Genomic DNA, 23,504 nt, shown 5'->3' on the forward strand with positions numbered 1-23,504 from the left:
CGTTGGTATTTTTATACATACCTGTGTGAATGTTTTTTTAATGCAGCAATTGTTGACTTTTTCTGTACAATTCTTGAGGATAAAAATTATTGCAGAATAGCCAACCACTCAAGTGGCAGAGAGAATGCCAAGGTTGACTGCATAGATGTCCAATCATGTAAAAAGGAGTGAGTTTGTCTATTGGCTCAGTTGTAATATACCCAGTGCTCCTTTCAGACTAGAGGTTCCTATGGTGGTAATGACATTTTAATTTAGTTTTTTAAGTTTCCTTTTGAAATTTTGATTTCTGTCGCAGTGCCGCACCAGAGGCTGTCACCCACTGTCCATTGGTGCATTTTGTTGATCAATTGTTTAATTTTAAAAGAGTATATACCCAGGACTCAGTGCCGAACTGATCGCTAAGAACCAGATAATGTCTCAGTTTCAATTCTCAGTCTGCACTGCGTTAGCCAGTCTCGTCAGAGCAACAGCAGAGACACAACTTGTGACTCCACTGTGCATCAGAGTAGGAAATTGATCAGAATTATCTTCAGCTTGTCCAATACCTCATTCAGAAAGGTGTGTGGAAAAAGTGCTTTTAGGAGCGAGCAAAGACAATGGGCTTGATTTTACCATTCGGGTGCGAAAACGTGGTAAAGTCGGGTGTGAGGCCATTAACGCGATCCGTGCCCAGACAATGATCTGGCCTCACTCCCCCCCCCCACTCCTCCAGGGAATGGTCTGGCCTCACTCACCACCCCCCCCTCCCAGACAATAACCTGGCCTCACTCATCCCCCCCCCACTCCTCCAGGGAATGGTCTGGCCTCACTCACCCGCCCCCCCTCCCAGACAATGATCTGGCCTCACTCACACCACTCCCTCCCCGAGAGAATGAACTGGCCTCACTCACCCCCTCCCCCCACTCCGAGGAACATCTGACCCGCCTCCTCCTCCACCACCACCAGACAACGATCAGCCCTCCCCCCCAACCCCCACCAGAGATACATCTGACCCGCCTCCTCCTCCTCCTCCCCCCAGACCGCCACTTTACTGAAACCCAGGAATGGCGGCGATTCAATTCGTGCCCAAAACTGGCGCAATGGCGATTTAAATGCATTTGAACTGCCCACCCAACTTTATCAACATTTTCCCCTTTACCACTGCGTTCGCCAATCCGGAACCGCGCCGTAATGGACCTGCTGAATAAACGTCTGAATCGGGCGCACCCGCTGCTGAAGAGCGAGTTCAGAGCTTCCAACGGCTCCCTGACTCAGATCAGTTGTGGGGGGGGTGGGGGGGGGGGGGGGGGGGGGGCGCGGGGGGGGGGGGGGGGCGCCGAGGAGGGAGGCGGGTCAGATCATTCTCTGGTTGGGGGGGGTGGGGGAGTGAGGCCAGATTGTTGTCTGGTTGGGGGGAGGAGGAGGAGGAGGCGGGTCAGATGTATCTCTGGTGGGGGGTGGGGGGGAGGGCTGATCGTTGTCTGGTGGGGGGGTGGAGGAGGAGGCGGGTCAGATGTTCCTCGGAGTGGCGGGGGGGGGGGGGAGTGAGGCCAGATCATTCCCTGGAGGAGTGGGGGAGATTTGGGGGGGGGGGGGGAGTGAGGCCAGATCATTGTCTGGGGTGGGGAGGGGGGGGCGGGGGGAGGAGGGAGTCCCGATCGTTTAGTTGTGTTGGGGGGGGGGACAGATAGATCTCCGGTGGGGGGGGGGTCAGATGGATCTCTGGTGGGGGGGGGGGGGGGGGGGGGGGGGGGCGGTGGGGGGGGGGCAGGGGTGGTGATTGATCTGGGTAGTGGGGGGTGGGTAAGGGGGACAGTGATGTGTGTGGGTAGTGGGGGTGGATAAGAGGGACAGTGATGTGTGTGGGAAGTGGGGGGTGGGTAAGGGGGACAGTGATGTGTGTGGGTAGTGGGGGGGTGGATAAGGGGGACAGTGATGTGTGTGGTTAGGGGGGTGGATAAGGGGGACAGTGATGTGTGTGGGTAGTGGGGGGGGTGGATAAGGGGGACAGTGATGTGTGTGGGTAGTGGGTGGGTGGATAAGGGGGACAGTGATCTGTGTGGGTAGTGGGAGGGTGTGGACAAGGGGGACAGTGATGTGTGTGGTTAGGGGGCGGTGGATAAGGGGGACAGTGATCTGTGTGGGTAGTGGGAGGGTGTGGATAAGGGGGACAGTGATGTGTGTGGATAGTGGGGGCGTGGATAAGGGGGGCAGTGATGTGTGTGGTTAGGGGGGGTGGATAAGGGGGACAGTGATGTGTGTGGATAGTGGGGGCGTGGATAAGGGGGAGAGTGATGTGTGTGGTTAGGGGGGGTGGATAAGGGGGACAGTGATGTGTGTGGATAGTGGGGGGGAGTGGATAAGGGGGGCAGTGATATGTGTGTGGGTTGTGGGGGGGGTGGATAAGGGGGACAATGATGTGTGTGGGTAGTGGGGGGGGGTGGATAAGGGGGACAATGATGTGTGTGGGTAATGGGGGTGGGTGGATAGGGGGGACGGTGATGGGGGCCATCGCTCCCGCTTTCTCCGCTTTCTGCGGCCTGGGAGCGATCTGACACGGGCGTGCCTTTTCACATTTATTTCCTCACTTTGCATGCACAGTTTGGAGCTCCGATCGTTTTGGCCGCGCTAAGCCCCGCCCACAGCGCGAATGGGACTGGTGATTTTTTTTCAGGCTGAGTGTGTATGGAGGCGCCTGAAAACAGGTTTCCAAGTCGGATCTGAATTCCGCCCAGATTCAGCACTTAGAATGAAAATGGTAAAATCGGGCCCTGTGTTTAGATTTAAGGACAAGTCAAGTAAAGCATTAATTCAGAAAAGCTGTTGCTGATATGCAGAAGGAGTTTGGCCTCAATATTAACTCACTTCACGATGAGTGGCAGAAAGTGACCCCCAATAGGCCATGGCCTCTGCCAATGGAGAGGGGTCCAAGTTGGGGGGAATTGGATGAAAACATGTTCATGATATTCTACCATGAGAGGATTTCCTAGTTTTCTGTCACCTTCCCCTGGAATGGCTAAGCCGTGCTTATTTGTGTTTAATCGCATTAGTTCCTCCAGATTCCCTTTGTGCCTGCAGACCTGGGCAGTTAGTGCAAAAAGGCTTCTGAATCAAAGAAAAAATCAGAACCAAATCTCAAAGACACATTTCCAGCAAAGAGCCACTGAATAATCATCAGAAATGGCGACTGATATTAAAAGAAAATATCTATGGAGGCAATATTTAGAATTGGTTTTATGATGGACAGAAAGGCAAATTCTAAAATCTTAGAATCATAGAATCCCTACAGTGCAGAAGGAGGCCATTCGGTCCATCGAATCTGCACTGACAACAATCCCATGCAGGCTCTATCCCTGTAACCCTGCTAATCCCCCTGACACTAAGGTCAATTTAGCATGGCAATCAACCTAACCCGCGCATCTTTGGATTTTGGGAGGTAACCGGAGCACCCGGAGGAAACCCACACAGACAGGGGGAGAATGTGCAAACTCCACACAGACAGTGACTCGGGGCAGCACGGTAGCACAGTGGTTAGCACTGCTGCTTCACAGCTCCAGGGACCTGGGTTCGATTCCCGGCTCAGGTCACTGTCTGTGTGGAGTTTGCACATTCTCCTCGTGTCTGCGTGGGTTTCCTCCGGGTGCTCCGGTTTCCTCCCACAGTCCAGAGATGTGCGGGTTAGGTTGATTGGCCGTGCTAAAAAATTGCCCCTTAGTGTCTTGAGATGGGTATGTTAGAGGGATTAGCGGGTAAATATGTAGGGATATGGGGGTAGGGCCTGGGTGGGATTGTGGTCGGTGTCGACTCGATGGGCCGAATGGCCTCTTTCTACACTGTAGGGCTTCTATGATTCTATGACTCGAGACCGGGATCGAACCCGGATCCCTGGTGCTGTGAGACAGCATTGCTAACCACTGTGCCACCGTGCCACCCTTATGTAACGAAATGTAATTTATCTGAGAAAATATTTTCATCCTAACCTGTTCTGCTTTCAATTGAACAAAATTTTGGTTTCAGTCCCAATCGAGAGATATCAGATCCCTTCACAATGTGACTTCACCTGATGAGGTATATCCCAGGACGTTGTGGGAGGCTAGGGAGGAAATTGCGGGTTCCCTAGCCGAGATATTTGAATCATCGATAGTCACGGGTGAGGTGCCTGAAGATTGGAGAGTGGCAAATGTTGTGCCTTTGTTTAAAAAGGGCTGCAGGGAAAAGCCTGGGAACTACAGGCCAGTGAGCCTCACATCTGTGGTGGGTAAATTGTTGGAAGGTAGTTTGAGAGACAGGATCTACAGGCATTTAGAGATACAAGGACTGATTAGGGACAGTCAGCATGGCTTTGTGAGTGGAAAATCATGTCTCACAAATTTAATTGAGTTTAGGTTAGAGGGATTAGTTGGGTAAATATGTAGGGATATGGGAGCAGGGCCTGGGTGGGATTGTGGTCGCTGCAGACTCGATGGGCCGAATGGCCTCTTTCTGTACTGTAGGGTTTCTATGATTTCTATGATTTTTGAAGGGGTAACCAAGAAGGTAGATGAGGGCAGTGCAGTTGATGTTGTCCATATGGTAGGTTGTTGCATAAAGTTAAATCTCACGAGATCCAGGGTGAGATATCTAAATGGATATAAAATTGGCTTCTTGACAGAAGCCAGAGGGTGATTGTAGAGAGTTGTTTTTCAAACTGGAGGCCTGTGACCAGCTGTGTGCCTCAGGGATCAGTGCTGGGCCCACTGTTATTTGTCATTTATATTAATGATTTGGATGTGAATATAGGGGGCATGGTTAGTAAGTTTGCAGATGACACCAAGATTGGTGGCATGGTGGACAGTGAGGAAGGTTATCTTCAATTGCAGCGGGATCTTGATCAATTGGGCCAGTGGGCTGATGAATGGCAGATGGAGTTTAATTTAGACAAATGCGAGGTAATGCATTTTGGTAGATTGAACCAGGGTAGGACCTACTCAGTTAATGGTAGGGTGTTGGGGAGAGTTACAGAACAAAGAGATCTAGGGGTACATGTTCATAGCTCCTTGGACGTGGAGTCACAGGTGGACAGAGTGGTGAAGAAGGCATTCGGCATGCTTGGTTTCATCGGTCAGAACATTGAATACAGGAGTTGGGACATCTTGTTAAAGTTGTACAAGACATTGGTAAGGCCACACTTGGAATACCGTGTGCAATTCTGGTCACCCTATTATAGAAAGGATATTATTGAACTAGAAAGAGTGCAGAAAAGATTTACTAGGATGCTACCAGGACTTGATGGATTGAGTTATAAGGAGAGGCTGAATAGACTGGGACTTTTTTCTCTGGAGCGTAGGAGGCTGAGGGTTGACCTTATAGAGGTCTATAAAATAATGAGGGGCATAGACAAGGTAGATAGTCAATATCTTTTCCCAAAGGTAGGGGAGTCCAAAACTAGAGGTCATAGGTTTAAGGTGATGGGGGAGAGATACAAAAGTGTCCAGAGGGGCACTTTTTTCACACAGAGAGTGGTGAGTGTCTGGGACAAACTGCCAGAGGTAGTAGTGGAGGCCGGTACAATTTCATATTTTAAAAAGCATTTAGATAGTTACATGGGTACGATGTGTATCAAAGGACATGGGCCAAATGCGGGCAATTGGGATTAGTTTAGGGGTTTTTCAAAAAAAGGGCAGCATGGATGAGTTGGGCCGAAGGGCCTGTTTCCATCCTGTAAACCTCTATGACTCTTGTGATTTCAAATAAACCTGTTGGACTATAACCTGTGACCTCTTAACAGATCCATTCAGGACTGAGGGAATGGTGTTATTATAATTGTAGGGCTGGATTCTCCGACCTCACCCATGGCTGGGATTCTCCAGTCCTGCTGCAGTGATGGGAGATTTGGCTGAGCGCCGAATTCTCCATTCTTGCTGGCAGCGATGGCAGGGTGTGAACGGGCAGAGAATTCCGGCCGTAATCTCTAATTTGAAGTTAACTAGAGCTGATGGATCTCCACACAAACTCCCCTCAACTTCAGCCAAAGGGAGCTGGACTCTGTGACACTTGGGAAGGGGGTGGGACTCACCGGCCCCATTCACCGCTAATGGGAATCCCAACGGCACGCTGAATTGGGTGTCGAGGCTAAAACGGGATTGCCGCCGGGTGGCAAACCCACAGTGATTCTCCCGACCTGACCTGCTGGCCCCAATCAGCTTCTGGGCCGGAATCCAATAATTATTCAAAACATCAATTTTAAATGTGATTAGTGGGCTTGAAGCCCAATTCAAAGCCCTTCCGCCATTCGCCCACCTCCCAGCAGGAACTGCACCCAGCGGACTTCGGTGCTGGTCTTGACCAGCGTGCACCTGGCATGTTGGACCCCGATTGATGCCAAGGAGGTAAGTCCATGCGCTCCTCTGCCATTGCCAGCCTGCAAAGGGAGGATCCTACAAGGGTCCTGGGGGTTGGATGAACGTGGTTGGGGGCAAGGGGTTGGCCTCACCACTCTCCCCGGGATGGTGGTCTTGTGGCTGGATTACCCCTTCCAGTCCTGGGCATCATTCTTCTCATGGTGATTTCAAACATCTTTTTGATCAAAATCTTCATTCTAGTTTGTGGACTGTGAAATATTTAAGATATCCTGGTCACTTTAATCTTCATGGTCCCTGAACACCTGGCAGGCTTCCATATCCCAGTAGCTCTGCATTTGTCTCTTTTAGAAGCTACATGCATAAGAAGACTCCTTTCAAGTCTTCTGACTGACAAGTCAGTCACTTTCACGGGTCGGGGCGGCGATTCCCTTCTCCACAACTGCTCACTCAGCCCCATTCTTTTAACACAGTATTTATTTCAAGTCTCTGAGCCTTCATGGAAGGTTCAAGGCCTTTGAAATCTCTTTGAAAGCCTCGTGCCCATTCAATTTCACATCAGTCCTTTTAATTTTCTTTTGATTGACAGCTTAATGGTTTTTAGACAGCATGTAGTCAGCTTTGTTTTTTGATCACTGTTGAATGCATCTCAAGTGCCCCCATTGTTCGTAACCACAATGTTTATATAAAAGAGGAACTGAAAATACCTAGCTCCTTTTGAAGTTGCCTGCAGCTGTGACCATAAGCAGCTGCAGACATTTATAAAACAGTTAAATGCTCCCAGGTCTTCCTGCTCTTAAACCCTATACATGTTATATATATATGTTTACCCCAGCCCAACGCCGGCATCTCCACATCTTAAACTCTATGCCTTGGCTAATAAAGACAAGTACACCATATACCTTCTTATCCACTTTATCCACCTGTCCTGCTACCTTAAGGACCCAGTGTACATGCACACCAAGGTCCCTCTGATCCTTGGTGCTTCCCTCGGTTCATCATGTGTTCCCTTGTCTTGTTTGTCCTGCCCAAGCGCATCACCTCACACTTATCCAGATTGAATTCCATTTGCTATTGTTCTTCCCATCTATATCCTCCTCACTATTAACTGCCGTACCAATTTTCATATCATCTGTGAACTTACTGATCAACCCTCCTACGTTCAAGTCTAAATCATTTATATAAACCACAAACAGCAAGGGCCCCAACACTGACAAAGGGTCATCCAGACTCGAAACATTGGCTCTATTTTCTCTCCACAGGTGCTGTCAGACCTGCTGAGATCTTCCAGCATTTTCTGTTTTTGTCCCAACACTGATCTCTGACGGACAAAGAGTGAAAATCACAACACTTCACAATATCCCAAAAATAAAATAAAATGAATTCTTAGTCTGTGACAGAATCCAAAATTCAACTTTGACCTAATGTAAATACAAGACTTAAACGAGAACTTGGATATCCATCAGACATCTGAATAATATCTTCTTGATCCCTGTGAGTGTGAGTTACATTAAGTTTAAGATGGATCTTGCTACCACACTCTCCCCTAATGAAGCCAGATAATTCAATTTATGTGGAGATATTTAGAATGATTTTTTTTGTGGAGAAGGTAAAAGGTGGTGTGGAAGACACTCAATAATTGACTAATCCTAATCATTATTTCACATTAGGTGAGTAGACCATCCAATATAATTAGGTTTCATTCAATTTCTAAGAAATCTTTATTTGAATTTATTCTTGGGTTGGACAATGATCATGTTGGTCAAACAGCTTGACTAATGTTTTGCATCCAGTGAGATGATAAAACCTGGGATCAAGAGTTTCTTTATCAGATTGTGGCTTTACTTATCCAAACTGCATTGTACTTTAGTGCTAATTGTCAGTGTAAGGACTGTTAAGAACTCGCTGATGTTACCTGCGAGCTTGCCTCAAACCCCAAAGGATAACCTGAAACATTGGTTCTTAGGGTGTACATTTGTTTGGAATGATGTGAAGAACAATGTACAGCCCACTGAGCAACCAGTCAAGTTGTTGTGTAAACAATTAATACAGAGTATTTATTAAAAGAAAAGAGAAATATACAACAAGAAAGATTAATATACACTCTGAATCTTTAGTATATTAATAACTAAACACATCATTTGATTGGAAATTACCTCTTGTTCCCAAAATATACCCATGTTTCCTGAACTCATTAAGACACTCCTTTCCCCAAAAATATCCACTTTTGTAAATATAAATCGAATCCAGTTCCAGGTTACCACACAATACAGCTCCGATGACCAGGTCTGGGAAAACGTCTTTTGCTGATTCAATTAAGGTACAAAACTGCCTCTTTTAGAGGGGAATATCTGCCGTGGATCTAAATGTTAAATGGAACAGGCCCCTGTGGCTCTGATCATTGATGGAACTGGCCTCTCTGAAGATGTTGACCTGTCTGGCTGTTAGATGGAAAACTCGCCTCCTTCCCCACCGAGGTTGCTGGCAGTTAAACTGTTCAGCTCCTTTGAAATCCCATCCTGTGGATTTATCTGTCAATCTCTCAAATTCCTTGCCCTGAAAGTTACCAATTTTGTAAAGCCCTGATCTCTGGTAAACAATGCTTCCAATATTCCAATTGCACCTCGATTTCTCCAGATGCTAATCACGTTATTTGTTTCTTTACTATTTTGTTTTCATGTTAAGTTCATTATTAACCTTGTTAAGATCCAAATTCCTAACTCGCTCCTTCCAATTATGGCTTCCAGATGTGTCAGCAATGTCATTTTGATATGAAGGCTGTTGGTCGTGTATATGCTTGGCCAGTTTTGCATTTAGAAAGTGAAGCTTGCAGTAGATTTAACTGGAAAATATTTTAAAATTAATTTCTTGTATCTATTCCATATATTACAGCCTTTATTCCTTTACAATAACACGAGTGAAGGTGCTGTCTTTCCAATGAATTGTTAACCAGAGAGCACATCTGGATTCCATGGACCTATTCCAGTGTCATGGCCAATATTTATCTCTCAACAAACATCAATAAAATGGGTGTTTGCTCAGAATCTCATTTCTTTTTGTGAGGAGTTAGCTTCCACATTTCCTACTTTTCAACAGGAAATTTGCATGAAAATTTTCCTGGATGTTTTGAGGTTGTGAAGATATCAGTCATTTCCATGAATAAATCTCCATCTGTTACTTTCCACAGGTGTCGAAAGTCCGACTCACTCAATCCGAGCTGATGCAGATCCCTCAGCATTTTCTGCTTCCAGTGTGATGATCACATTGGCTGAGAAACACACCTTTGACAGATCTGTGGAGATTATCATCCATCCCAGCGGTAGGGAACACCGCAGTTTTATTTTCAGTTCAGATTTTTATTTCTTGATTAAATGTACGTAAGGAGTATTATGTAGGAAAGTGTGAAGTTATTCACTTTGGTTGTAAGAACAGAAAAGCAGAATATTTTTTAAAAGGTGTGAAATTTGTTAGTATTGATTTGCAAAGAGACTTGCGTGTTCTTGAACAAGGAATGCAGAAAGTTAGTGTGCAGGTGCTGCAAGCAATTAGGAAGACAAATGCATGTTGGCCTTTATTGCGAGGCGTTTGCAGAACAGGAATAAGCAAATCTTGTGACAAATGTACAAATTTTTGGTCTCCACAATTAAGAAAGAATATAGTTGCGCTGGAGGTGGTACAGTGAAGGTTCACTAGATTGGTCCCTGGGATGAGAAGGTTGTCCTATGATGAGAGACTGAGTAAATTGGGTATTTATTCTCTGGAGTTCTGAAGGGGCTTGACAGGGTAGATGTTGAAAGATTATTTCCGCTGGTTGGGGAATGAGGAGAAAGTTCTTCACTCAAAGAGTTATGAATCTTTGGAATTCTCTACTTCAGAGGGTTGTGGATTCTGCAACATTGAATACATTTGAGGCTGGGATCAATGAATTTTTGGTTTCTCAGGGAATTAAAGGGTGTGGGGAGTGAGTGAGAAAATGGAGTTGAAATCCAAGATCAACCATGATTGTATTGAATGATGAAGCTGACTTGATGGGCCGAATGGTCTACTCCTGCTCCTGATTCTTGAGTTTTTCTGTATTTTTTCAGTATTGCCCAGTGAACAATGAAGTTGATTTTGGAGCTGAAATAATGGTCCAGATGCCCAGTGGCTTAATTTGGAAGAATATGTCCCATATGCTGGTTGTGCAAAATTGGCAATGTCAAATTTTAATCCCTAAGTTAAATGAATGGTTTTAGCTAAGGTGTTGGTAGTTATGCTGCAATTAGCTTCACAAATGAAAAATGTAGATCAATCTTTCAACATCAGATACTTATCAAGTGACTCATAAAAACACAAGAAATAGGAACAGACGATCATGGCTGATCTTGGGCTTTAACTCACTTTATTCGATTACTTGATTCGGGAAGTTCTGAGGATGTGAAAGGTGTGATAGAAATGCAATTCATTCTTTAAGCCACCTGTTAGTGAGACAGTTCTCTATCATTGCTTTAACTAAAACTGTTACAAAAGGTACAGTTTCTCAGTGGGGTTTTATATATCACAAATTAATTCTGCTTCATTGCATAATACTGGATCTAAAATACCTTCGTCCTTAGTCAGTTCCACAACATATTGCTCCAGGAAACTGTCGTGAAAGCATTCTACAAGCTCAATAGTTGAGACTCCAGCACTGATCCTTGTAGCACTCCACTAGTTGCAACCTGACAACTTGAAAATGCCCGTTTACTTTGTTTATGTGACACTACTGAGCCTTTAAGAAATGTACTTTAATCGTATTTTTCTGCAGTTCTTTTAAGAGGCCTTTTGTGCTTGTTGCTGACCTGTCTGAGTTGATGTCCTTTGATTGTTGTTAGAGTCATATAATAAGCTTTCTGTTTATTTTTAATTTGGGCCTAATGCACTCTCCTGGAGTTTACGTGTCTTATGACCCTTTTGAATTGTTGGGGGGGAAGAATGATTGACAGTTTTTTTCTCACAAGAGTTCTTATTTCCAGTTTTGGTTGCTGACTAATTAGGAAGTGTTTGGGCTCCAGGCTGGATGCAGTGTGTTTGGCTGTAATTTTACTGACACGCCCGCCCGAGGCTCGTAAGATCGTGCCCAAGGCCAATGGAGAATGCCGTTTTGTGAGTCTCGCCTGCCCCGATTCTGGGGCGGACATGCCAATAAAATCAGGGCCTTTGTCTCTCTCCCTGGTGTTAGAAATTCTGCTGGCTAATTGGAAGCAGTTTTTCTTGCCTTCCTGGAGTAAAAATTTAGCTGTTGGTGGTTTGCTCACTAGAGCCAAGAAGTGGCTTAATCTCTATCTCGAGATGCTGGATGCTCCAGGGCTGGGAAGTCAGAGATTTAGTTCTCCATCCTAAGGACAGCAAGTGTTGCAGAGCTGGAAAATCCAGCATCGCGTGAGGATTCTTATTTTCTGTGCTAAACCTGGGCCGGGTATATGTTTGCAAGAAGGTTTATTTGGTTGGAACAGTATTTAAAGCTGTTAAGGTTTATACAATATTATGGTTGTTTTTTTTCTTTGTTTGTAATTGGTGGAAGTTAGAACATAGAACATAGAACAGTACAGCACAGAACAGGCCCTTCGGCCCACGATGTTGTGCCGAGCTTTATCTGAAACCAAGATCAAGCTATCCCACTCCCTATCATCCTGGTGTGCTCCATGTGCCTATAACGGCTTAAATTTTCCTAAAGTGTCTGACTCCACTATCACTGCAGGCAGTCCATTCCACATCCCAACCACTCTCTGCGTAAAGAACCTACCTCTGATATCCTTCCTATATCTCCCACCATGAACCCTATAGTTATGCCCCCTTGTAATAGCTCCATCCACCCAAGGAAATAGTCTTTGAACGTTCACTCTATCTATCCCCTTCATCATTTCATAAACCTCTTTTAAGTCTCCCCTCAGCCTCCTCCGCTCCAGAGAGAACAGCCCTAGCTCCCTCAACCTTTCCTCATAAGACCTACCCTCCAAACCAGGCAGCATCCTGGTAAATCTCCTCTGCACTCTCTCCAATGCTTCCACATCCTTCTTATAGTGAGGTGACCAGAACTGCACACAATATTCCAAATGTGGTCTCACCAATGTCCTGTACAGTTGCAGCATAACCCCACGGCTCTTAAACTCCAACCCCCTGTTAATAAAAGCTAACACACTATAGGCCTTCTTCACAGCTCTATCCACTTGAGTGGCAACCTTTAGAGATCTGTGGATATGGACCCCAAGATCTCTCTGTTCCTCCACAGTCTTCAGAACCCTACCTTTGACCCTGTAATCCACATTTAAATTAGCCCTACCAAAATGAATCACCTCACATTTATCAGGGTTAAACTCCATTTGCCATTTTTCAGCCCAGCTTTGCATCCTATCTATGTCTCTTTGCAGCCTACAACAGCCCTCCACCTCATCCACTACTCCACCAATCTTGGTGTCATCAGCAAATTTACTGATCCACCCTTCAGCCCCCTCCTCTAAGTCATTAATAAAAATCACAAAGAGCAGAGGACCAAGCACTGATCCCTGTGGCACTCCGCTAGCAACCTGCCTCCAATCCGAAAATTTTCCATCCACCACCACCCTTTGTCTTCGATCAGACAGCCAGTTACCTATCCAATCGGCCAACTTTCCCTCTATCCCACACCTCCTCAGTTTCATCATAAGCCGACCATGGGGGACCTTATCAAACGCCTTACTAAAATCCATGTATATGACATCAACTGCCCCACCTTCATCAACACACTTAGTTACCTCCTCAAAAAATTCTATCAAATTTGTGAGGCACGACTTGGCCTTCACGAATCCGTGCTGACTCTCCCGGATTAATCCGCATCTTTCTAAATGGTCGTAAATCCCATCCCTAAGGACCTTTTCCATCAACTGACCAACAACCGAAGTAAGACTAACCGGTCTATAATTACCAGGGTCAACATTCGCCACTCTCCAGTCCTCTGGCACCATCCCTGTGGACCGTGGGGACCCAAAGATCAAAGCCAAAGGCTCTGCAATCTCATCCCTTGCATCCCAAAGAATCCTAGGATATATTTCATCAGGCCCAGGGGACTTATCGACCTTCAGTTTATTCAAAAGTGCCAGGACATCCTCCCTCCGAACATCTATTTCCTCCAGCCTATTAGCCTGTAACACCTTCTCTTCTTCAAAAACATGGCCCCTCTCCTTCTCCAACAACTTCCCTACTACGGACGTCAAGCTCACCGGCCTATAATTACCCGGGTTATCCTTGCTACCCTTCTTAAATAATGGGACCACATTTGCTATCCTCCAATCCTCTGGGACCTCACCTGTGTCCAGTGAATCGACAAAGATTTCTGTTAGAGGCCCAGCAATTGCATCTCTCGCCTCCCTGAGGAGTCTAGGATAGATGCCACCCGGCCCTGGGGAAATGTCTGTCTTAATGTTTCCTAAAAAACCTAACACTTCCTCCCTTGTAATTGAGAATTTTTCGAATGGGTCAACACATCTCTCTGAGACCATACCAGTCAACATGCCCCTCTCCTTTGTGAATACATCTATTCTAGACTCCTGCAAAGTATTCGTTTAGGATCTCACCTACTTCCTTTGGTTCTAAGCATAATTCCCCTCCTTTGTCCCTGAGAGGTCCGATTCTTTCCCTAACAACCCTCTTGTTCCTAACGTATGTATAAAATGCCTTAGGATTCTCCTTAATCCTGTCTGCCAAGAATATTTCGTGACCCTTTTTTGCCCTTCTAACTCCCTGTTTGAGTTCTTTTCTACTTTCTCTGTATTCCTCCAGTGCTCCATCTGTTTTTAACTGCCTGGACCTCATGTATGCCTCTTTTTTCTTTTTGATTAGACCCACAATTTCACTGGTTATCCACGGCTCCTGAATCCTATCTTTCCTATCCTTCCTCTTTACAGGCACATGCCTGTCCTGCAGTCCTATCAACTGCTCCTTAAAAGACTCCCACATGCCAGATATGGATTTACCCTCGAACAGCCTCTCCCAATCAACAGCCACCAAATCCTGCCTAATCCGGCTGTAGTTAACCTTCCCCCAATTCAGCACCTTACCCATAGGACAACACTCATCTTTTTCCATGACTATCCTAAAGTTTACAGAATTGTGGTCACTATTTGCGGTAAAATTCCAGAGAATTCTAGAGACGGTAAAATTCTAGCCAGTGAGTGGTGAGCATATTTGTGTTTGATTTTTGGGTGTTGTATTCAGGTTTAAATAGGAAGTGACTTGTGGAATAACAGTTCCTGGGGGTGGAAGAAGTCACGCAGGGTGGTTTACAAAAAGTGACTAAAACAAAGCTTTTGGAATTCACAAAAATGTTGCAGTTGACATTGCCTGACAGTGTCAGGAAGGAGGAGATAATTGTAGTGGTAGCACAGCATTTAAAATAGCCAAAAACACAGTAGAATCATTGGAAATGGCTGGAATTCAATTATAACTGAAACCGCTTGAACGTGAAAAATAATTAAAGTAGCTTGAATTTGAAATAAAAGAATGAGAGAGTAGCAAAAGTAAAAGAAAAGGCAGCCATTGCAGCAGAAAATGCAAGAGAAAGAGGAAAACAAAAAGCACAAGAAATGTGACTGCTTGAACTGCATGCCGGGGAAAAAGAGAAAAAGAGAGAATTTGAAATTCGGGAACTGGAAATAAAAAATGAAAGTCAGTTTCAATTGGCGGCAGTAAAGGACAGGTTGAGAGTAGTGATCAGGACAGTGAGAAAGAGCAACAGCGTCACAGTTAAAGCCTGGTGGGAATCTATTTAAATCTGTCCAAGCATTGCCAAAGTTTGATGAGAAAGATGTAGAAGCCTTTTTCATTTCATTTGTGAAAGTAGCTAAACAAATGAAATGGCCACAGACCCTGTGGGTATTACTGATTCAAACAAAGTTGGTAGGTAGAGCTAGTGAGGTGTTTGCATCACTTTCAGTGGAGGTATCTGGGAATTATGGGAGACTTGTCTATCTTTAGCCCCATCAGCTTGCCCACCACTGCTTCTTTAGTGATAATAGTTTCTAGGTCGTCACCTGCCATAGCTTCCTGTCATCAATTTTTGGCATGTTATTTGTGTCTTCCACTGTGAAGACCGACACAAAATACCTGTTCAATGCCTCAGCCATTTCGTCATTTCCCGTTATTAAATCTCCCTTCTCATTCTCTAAAGGATCAATGTTTACTTTAGCCACTCTTTTTTGTTTTATATATTTGTAGAAACCTTTGCTCTGTTTTTATATTCTGAGCTAGTTTACTCTCATAATCCATCTTATTTTTCTTTACAGCTTTATTCGTGGTTTTCTGTTGACCTTTAAAAATTTCCCAATCCTTTAGTTTCCCACTAATCTTTGCCACTTTGTGGAGATGCCGGCGTTGGACTGGGGTGGCCACAGTAAGAAGTCTCACAACACCAGGTTAAAGTCCAACAGGCTTTTTTGGTAGCACGAGCTCTTGGAGCTCTGCTCCTTCATCAGGTGAGTAGAGAGTTGGGTTCACAAACAGGGCATATATCGATACAGACGCAATTACAAGATAATGTTTGGATTGTGAGTCTCTGTAGGTAATCAAGTCTTTACAGGTACAGACAATGCGAGTGGAGAGAGGGTTAAGCACAGGTTAAAGAGGTGTGAGTTGTCTTAAGCCAGGACATTTAGTAAGTTTTTGAAAGCCCAAGCATGTCATAGAGGTTACAGGTAGTGTGACATGAATCCAAGATCCCGGTTGAGGCCGTCCTCATATGTGCGGAACTTGGCTATCAGTTTCTGTTCGGCGATTCCGCGTTGTCGTGTGTCTTGAAGGCCACCTTGGAGAACGCTTACCCGAAGATCGGAGGAAAAATGTCCTCGACTGCTGAAGTGTTCCGGACAGGAAGGGAACACTCCTGCCCAGTGATTGTCGAGCGGTGTCCATTCAGCCATTGTGGGAGCATCTGCATGGTTTCCCCAATGTACCATGCCTCGGGAAATCCTTTCCTGCAGTGTCTCAAGTAGATAATGTTGGCCGAGTCGCATGAGTATATGCCATGTACCTGGTGGATGGTGTTCTCACGTGAGATGATGGCATCCGTGTCGATGCAGAGGTTGCTGTGGCAGGGTTGTGTGTTGTCGTGGTCACTGTTCTCCTGAAGGTTGGGTAGTTTGCTGTGAACAATGGTCTGTTTGAGGTTGAGTGGTTGTTTGAAGGCAAGTAGTGGTGATGTGGGGATGGCCTTGGCAAGATGTTCGTCTTCATCGATGACATGTTGAAGGGTCTGAAGAAGATGTCATAGCTTCTCTGCTCCGGGGAAGTACTGGACGACGAAGGGTACTCTGTCCACCGTGTCCCATGTTTGTCTTCTGAGGAGGTCGGTGCGGTTTTTCGCTGTGGCGCGTTGGAACTGTCGATCGGTGAGTTGAGCGCCATATCCTGTTCTTATGAGGGCATCTTTCAGCGTCTGGAGATGTCTGTTGCATTCCTCCTCTTCTGAGCAGATCCTGTGTATACCGAGGGCTTGTCCGTAGGGGATGGCTTCTTTAACGTATTTAGGATGGAAGCTGGAGAAGTGGAGCATCATGAGGTTATCCGTGGGCTTGCGGTACAGTGAGGTGCTGAGGTGACCGTCCTTAATGGAGATGCGTGTGTCCAAGAATGCAACCGATTCCGGAGAGTAGTCCATGGTGAGTCTGATGGTGGGATGGAACTTGTTGATGTCATCATATAGTTGTTTCAGTGACTGTTCGCCATGAGCTCAAAGGAAGAAAATGTCATCGATGTATCTTGTGTATAGCATCGGTTAAGACAATTCACACCTCTTTAACCAGTACTTAACCCTCCTTCCACTCGCATTGTCTGTACCTGTAAAGACTTGATTACCTGTTAAGACTCGCATTCCAACCATTATCTTGCTATTGAGTCTGTGTCTATATATGCCCTGTTTGCGAACCTAACTCGCTACTCACCTGATGAAAGAGCAGTGCTCCGAAACCTCGTGCTACCAAATAAACCTGTTGGACTTTAACCTGGTGTTGTGAGACTTCTTACTTTGCCAATTAGTATGCATTTTCTTTCAATTTGATATCCTTCTTTATTTCCTTAGATATCCATTGCTGATTTCTCTTTTTCTACAGTCCTTCCTTATTACTGGTATATACTTCTGCTGAGCACTGTAAAAAATCACTTTGAAAGTCCTCCACTGTTCCTCAATTGTCCCACCATAAAGTTTTTGCTCCCAGTCTACCTTAGCCAACGCCTCTCTCATCCCTTTGTAGTCTCCTTTGTTTAAGCATAAGACACTGGTATTGGATTTTAACTTCTCACGCTCCATCTGTATTTTAAATTCAACCATACTGTGACCGCTTCTTCCAAGAGGATCCCTAACTGTAAGATCATTAATTATTCCTGTCTCGTTACACAGGACCAGATCTAGGATAGCTTGCTCCCTCATAGGCTCCATTACTGTTCAAGGAAACTATCGTGGATGCATTCTATGAATTCCTCCTCAAGGCTGCCTTGACCGACCTGGTTTGACCAATTGACATGTAGATTAAAGTCCCCCATGATAATTGCTGTACCGGTTTTACATGCATCAGTTATTTCTTTGTTTATTTCTCGCCCCACCATAGAACCATAGAACCATAGAAAATTACAGCTCAGAAACAGGCCTTTTGGCCCTTCTTGTCTGTGCTGAACCATTTTATGCCTAGTCCCACTGACCTGCACTTGGACCATATCCCTCCACACCCCTCTCATCCATGAACCCGTCCAAGTTTTTCTGAAATGTTAAAACTGACCCCGCATTTACCACTTTATCCGGCAGCTCATTCCACACTCCCACCACTCTCCGCGTGAAGAAGCTCCCCCTAATATTCCCTTTAAACTTTTCTCCTTTCACCCTTAACCCATGCCCTCTGGTTTTTTTCTCCCCTAGCCTCAGCGGAAAAAGCCTGCTTGCATTCACTCTATCTATACCCATCAAAATCTTATACAACTCTATCAAATCTCCCCTCAATCTTCTACGCTCCAGGAAATAAAGTCCCAACCTATTCAATCTCTCTCTGTAACTCAGCTTCTCAAGTCCCGGCAACATCCTTGTGAACCGTCTCTGCACTCTTTCAATCTTATTTACATCCTTCCTGTAACTAGGTGACCAAAACTGTACACAATACTCCAAATTCGGCCTCACCAATGCCTTATATAACCTTACCATAACACTCCAACTTTTATACTCGATACATAGAACATAGAACATAGAACAGTACAGCACAGAACAGGCCCTTCGGCCCACGATGTTGTGCCGACCTTCATCTGAAACCAAGATCAAGCTATCCCACTCCCTACCATCCTGGTGTGCTCTATGTGCCTATCCAATAACCGCTTAAATGTTCCTAAAGTGTCTGACTCCACTATCACTGCAGGCAGTCCATTCCACACCCCAACCACTCTCTGCGTGAAGAACCTACCTCTGATATCCTTCCTATATCTCCCACCATGAACCCTATAGTTATGCCCCCTTGTAATAGCTCCATCCACCCGAGGATACTCCGATTTATAAAGGCCAATGTACCAAAGGCACTCTTTACGACCCTATCCACCTGTGACGTCACTTTTAGGGAACTCTGTACCTGTATTCCCAGATCCCTCTGTTCAACTGCACTCTTCAGAGTCCTACCATTTACCCTGTACGTTCTTCTTTGGTTTGTCCTTCCAAAGTGCAATATTCACACTTGTCTGCGTTAAATTCCATTTGCCATTTTTCAGCCCATTTTTCTAGTTGGTCCAAATCCCTCTGCAAGCTTTGAAAACCTTCCTCACTGTCCACTACACCTCCAATCTTTGTATCATCAGCATGTCATTATTTGGTGGCCTATAGACTACGCCTATCAGTGACTTTTTCTCCTTACTATTTCTAATTTCCACCCAAATGGATTCAACTTTTTTTCCATAGAATCTATATCATCTCTCACTACTGCCCTGATGTCATCTTTAAATATCAGAGCTACACCACCTCCCTTACCTTCCTGTCTGTCTCACCGAACAGTCTGATACCCCGGGATATTTAACTCCCAGTCGTGGCCATCCTGCAACCATGTCTCTGTAATGGTCACTAAATCATACGCGTTTACGATGATTTGTGCCGTCAACTCATTTACCTTGTTTCGAATGCTATGAGCATTCAGATAAAGTGCCCTTATGCTAGTTTTTGTACCTTCTTCTTGAATCCTAACACTTCCATTAATAACATCTCCTAATTTCTTCTCCCTTTTAACTGTTTTCGTAATTTTCCATGTGGTTGAAACCTTCTCCCCACATGCGAACCTGCTGCTTTGCTTCCTATTAACTGTTATACTTCTCATAGTTTACCCTTCCCTTCCCCCTTTAAACCGTTGGTTTAAAGTCCTTGTGACCATCCTATTTGTCCTTTCTGCTAGAACACTCATCCCAGCTCGGTTCAGGTGAAGAGCATTCCAGTGGTACAGATCTCTCCTGCTCCAATACTGATGCCAATGCCCCATGAAATGAAACCTCTCTTTCCCGCACCACTCCAGTGTACTGTTATACAAATGCTATTTAAAGATTAAATTTGTTCATGTTTTACCAAGCTGCTGTGAGGCCCTCTCTTTGCTGCCAATACGATGACTCATTCCAACAGCATCCATCCTGAAAAAACTCTGCATTTATATGAAAAATGCTCCACCTTGTCCCTGTCTCCACCATCTGCCCTTGCATGTTTACTTGTGAGAAATGAGTCACCAAGTGAAAAGTCAACTATCTCTTTACCTGAATTCTGAAAGGTGGAATCAGAGTAAGAGGTAATGGAAGAAAGTCTAAATTAGATTTGCAACACAGAGTATGGGAAATAAGTGGACCAAAAAGTGGATTCAAGAATGGAGACAGGGGCCTTCCCTGCCTGAGGTATTAAATGAATACTTTCCATCTGTCTTTGTCAGATGATGTTACCAAAGTCATAGTGAAAGAGTCGGTAACTGAGATGATCTGATAAATTGGAGATAGTAAATAGGCTGGCTCTACTTACAGTTGAGAAGCCACCAGGACTGGGTGAGATGCATCTCATAGAATGGTACAGTGCAGAAGGAGGCCATTCAGCCCATCATGTCTGCACCGACCACAATCCCACCCAGGCCCTATCCCCATAACCCCATGCATTCACCCTAGCTTGTCCCCCTGACACTAAGGGGCAATTTAGCATGGCCAATCCACCTAACCCGCACATCTTTGGACTGTGGGAGGAAACCGGAGCACCCGGAGGAAACCCATGTTGACACAGGGAGAACGTGCAGACTCCACACAGACAGTGACCCAAGCTGGGAATCGAACCCGTGTCCCTGGCACTGTGAGGCAGCAGTGTTAACCACTGTGCCACTGTGCCGCCCCTAAACTAATGATACTGAGCTTAGTAAAATAGAAATTGTGGAGCTACGGGCCATTATTTCTCAATACTCTTTAGATACAGGAGAAATGTGAGAGGACTGGAGTATTGTGAGGATAAAGCCAGGCAATTATAGATCAATCAGTTTTATCTTGTTATTGGAATTCTGTGAGAAATACTAATCTGGGCTAAATTCACAGTTAATAACCTGGCAAGTGTGGATTAATTATAAAAGAAGCAAATTATACGAGTTAACTAAAGGGTTGATGAAGGTTAACTGGTTGTTTTTGGCAAACATGAACTTTCAAAAGATATTTCATAAAATGTTAGATAACAAGTTTATCAGAAAAGTCCATGGAATAAAAGGGACAGTGTTGGCAGAGAGAGAGAAGACATGAAACAGAGGGCCCGATTTGACCATCGTGTCACGCCCGTTTTTGGGCGTGAAAACATGATAAAGTCGTGTGTGAGGCCATTAACGCGATCCGCGCCCACATCCGCGCAGATGCCCATTTTACCAAGGCCCGAAAATGGCCGCGATCCGATTCGTGCCCGAAACAGGCACAACGATGATTTAAATGTATTTGCATGCATTTAAATTGAATTAATGAACTGCCCGCCCAACTTTATCAGCATTTCCCCCTTTACCATCATGTTCACGCGTCCAGATTCGGGACGAAACAGACATGCTCGGCAAAGGTCTGTTTTGAGGGCTCCAGCTTCTGAAGAGGTAAGTTCGGAGCTTCCAATGGCTCTCTAACTCAGATTGGGGGAAGGGAGGCGGGTCAGGTCATTCTCTGGTGGGGAGGAGGGAGGAGGAGGCAGGTCAGATTTATCTCTGGTGGGGAGGGAGGGAGGGAGGAGGGAGGCCAGATCGTTGTCTGATGCGGGGAGAAGGGAGGAGGGAGGCCAGATCATTGTCTGGTGGGGGGAGGGGTGACCAGATCGTAGTCTGGTTGTGGGGTGGGGGGAGGGAGGCCACATCGTTGTCTGGTGGAGGGGAGGGGGGGGGGGGGGGGAGACAGGCCCGAATTTTCTCTGGTGGGTGGGGGGGGGAAGGGAGGCCGATCGTTGTCTGAAGGGGGTGGGGGAGGGAGGACAGAGGCCCGATCATTCTTTGGAGGAGGGGGGGCGGGGAGGAGGGAGGCCAGATCATTCTCTGGGGTGGTGGGGGGCGGGGGAGTTAATTCCAGCCCATCACATTTCTAATTCTGATCATTCCTGCCATAAATGCTACTTAGATTATATTTCACTTGCCATGAATGTTGTTTTTTTTTCCCCTACACCAGCAAGTTCAGAAGGAGTAGAAATTATCATTACCATATCCCAAATTATCTTCTAAACTTGGAAATGCAGCTCTTACAATTTGCTGCAAGTTGCTAAACACAATTGCAAAGGTTTTTGAATCAAGCAATGGTTATTTGTACACACACCGATATGTTTCATTACACAACTTCAATAAAGGCCTGGATATGTACCTGGGTGGATTTTGCAAGTACAGGCAGCAGAGAGAAGGGATTCCACAGCTATAATAGTGCATGTGCACTTAATGAGTGAAACTGTCAAAGTACTCTTAGAAGGCTGAGGGGGGATCTTATAGAGACCTATAAGATAATGAAGGGGCTGGATAGGGTAGAGGTGGAGAGATTCTTTCCACTTAGAAAGGAAGCTAGAACTAGAGGGCACAGCCTCAAAATAAAGGGGGGTCGGTTTAGGACAGAGTTGAGGAGGAACTTCTTCTCTCAGAGGGTGGTGAATATCTGGAATTCTCTGTCCACTGAAGTGGTGGAGGCTACCTCGTTGAATATGTTTAAATCACGAATAGATGGATTCCTGATCGGTAAGGGAATTAGGGGTTATAGGGATCAGGCGGGTAAGTGGAACTGATCCACTTCAGATTAGCCATGATCTTATTGAATGGCGGGGCAGGCTCGAGGGGCTAGATGGCCTACTCCTGCTCCTATTTCTTATGTTCTTATGTTCTTACTCGGTGTGAGTATGTGAAATATACTGGGAGGGAGGCCAGATGGATCTCTGGTGGGGGGTAAGGGGGGGTCTGCTGCCTCTCTGCGGGCGATTAGTGGGGTAAGGGGGGCAGAGGGTCGCGATCGGTCTGGGTAGCGGGAGCGAGGGTGGATAAGGGTGACAGTTATGTTGTAGGGGTGGGGTGATGTCTGTGGGGGCCATCGCTCCCACTTTTCACTCCTGGGCCGCTTTATCCGCTTTTTGTGGCCCGGGAGCGATGTGACAGCGGCGCGATTTTCAAATGTTTTTCTTCACTGCGCATGTGCAGTTCAGAGCTCCGATTGTTTCAGGCGCAATAATCGTCCCGTCCACGGCGCGATTCAGACTCACGATTTTTTTTCAGGTAGAGTGCATATGGGGGGCGCCTGAAAGCAGATTTCCAAGTCGGATCTGAATCATGTCCAGATACAGCACTTAGAATCAAAATGGTAAAATCAGGCCCAGAGAGTAGTGATTAAGTGTTGTTTTTTGGGCTGCAGGAATGTATATCGCGAGTTCCCCTTGGCATTAGAACAATTGCTTTTCTTCATCTAGATGAATGATCTGAATTTGGATTTGCCGAGTAAAATTAAAAAATTAACAGAAAGTATTGTGAACTATGAGGAGGATAGTGAGAACTGTCGGGCTGGTGAAACGGGCAGTGACGTGGTGAATGAATTTCATAGAAATCATAGAAACCCTACAGTGCAGAAGGAGGCCATTCAGCCCATCGAGTCTGCACCGACTACAATCCCACCCAGGCCCTACCCCCACATATTTACCCGCTAATCCCTCTAACCTACACATCCCAGGACTCTAAGGGA

General features: G+C 45.6%; 1 protein-coding gene across 1 annotated transcript in view; it reads left to right on the forward strand.

Moving 5' to 3' along the window:
• Window positions 1-23,504, forward strand: part of vwa5b1 (von Willebrand factor A domain containing 5B1) — a 264,352-nt gene that overhangs the window by 19,685 nt on the left and 221,163 nt on the right. The window contains exon 5 of the mRNA XM_078239726.1: window positions 9,505-9,636. Within this exon, the coding sequence (XP_078095852.1) occupies window positions 9,505-9,636 (132 nt within the window). The remainder of the gene's footprint in view (window positions 1-9,504; window positions 9,637-23,504) is intronic.

Source organism: Mustelus asterias, chromosome 22 (genome assembly GCF_964213995.1).
Source record: "Mustelus asterias chromosome 22, sMusAst1.hap1.1, whole genome shotgun sequence".
Lineage (NCBI taxonomy): Eukaryota > Metazoa > Chordata > Chondrichthyes > Carcharhiniformes > Triakidae > Mustelus > Mustelus asterias.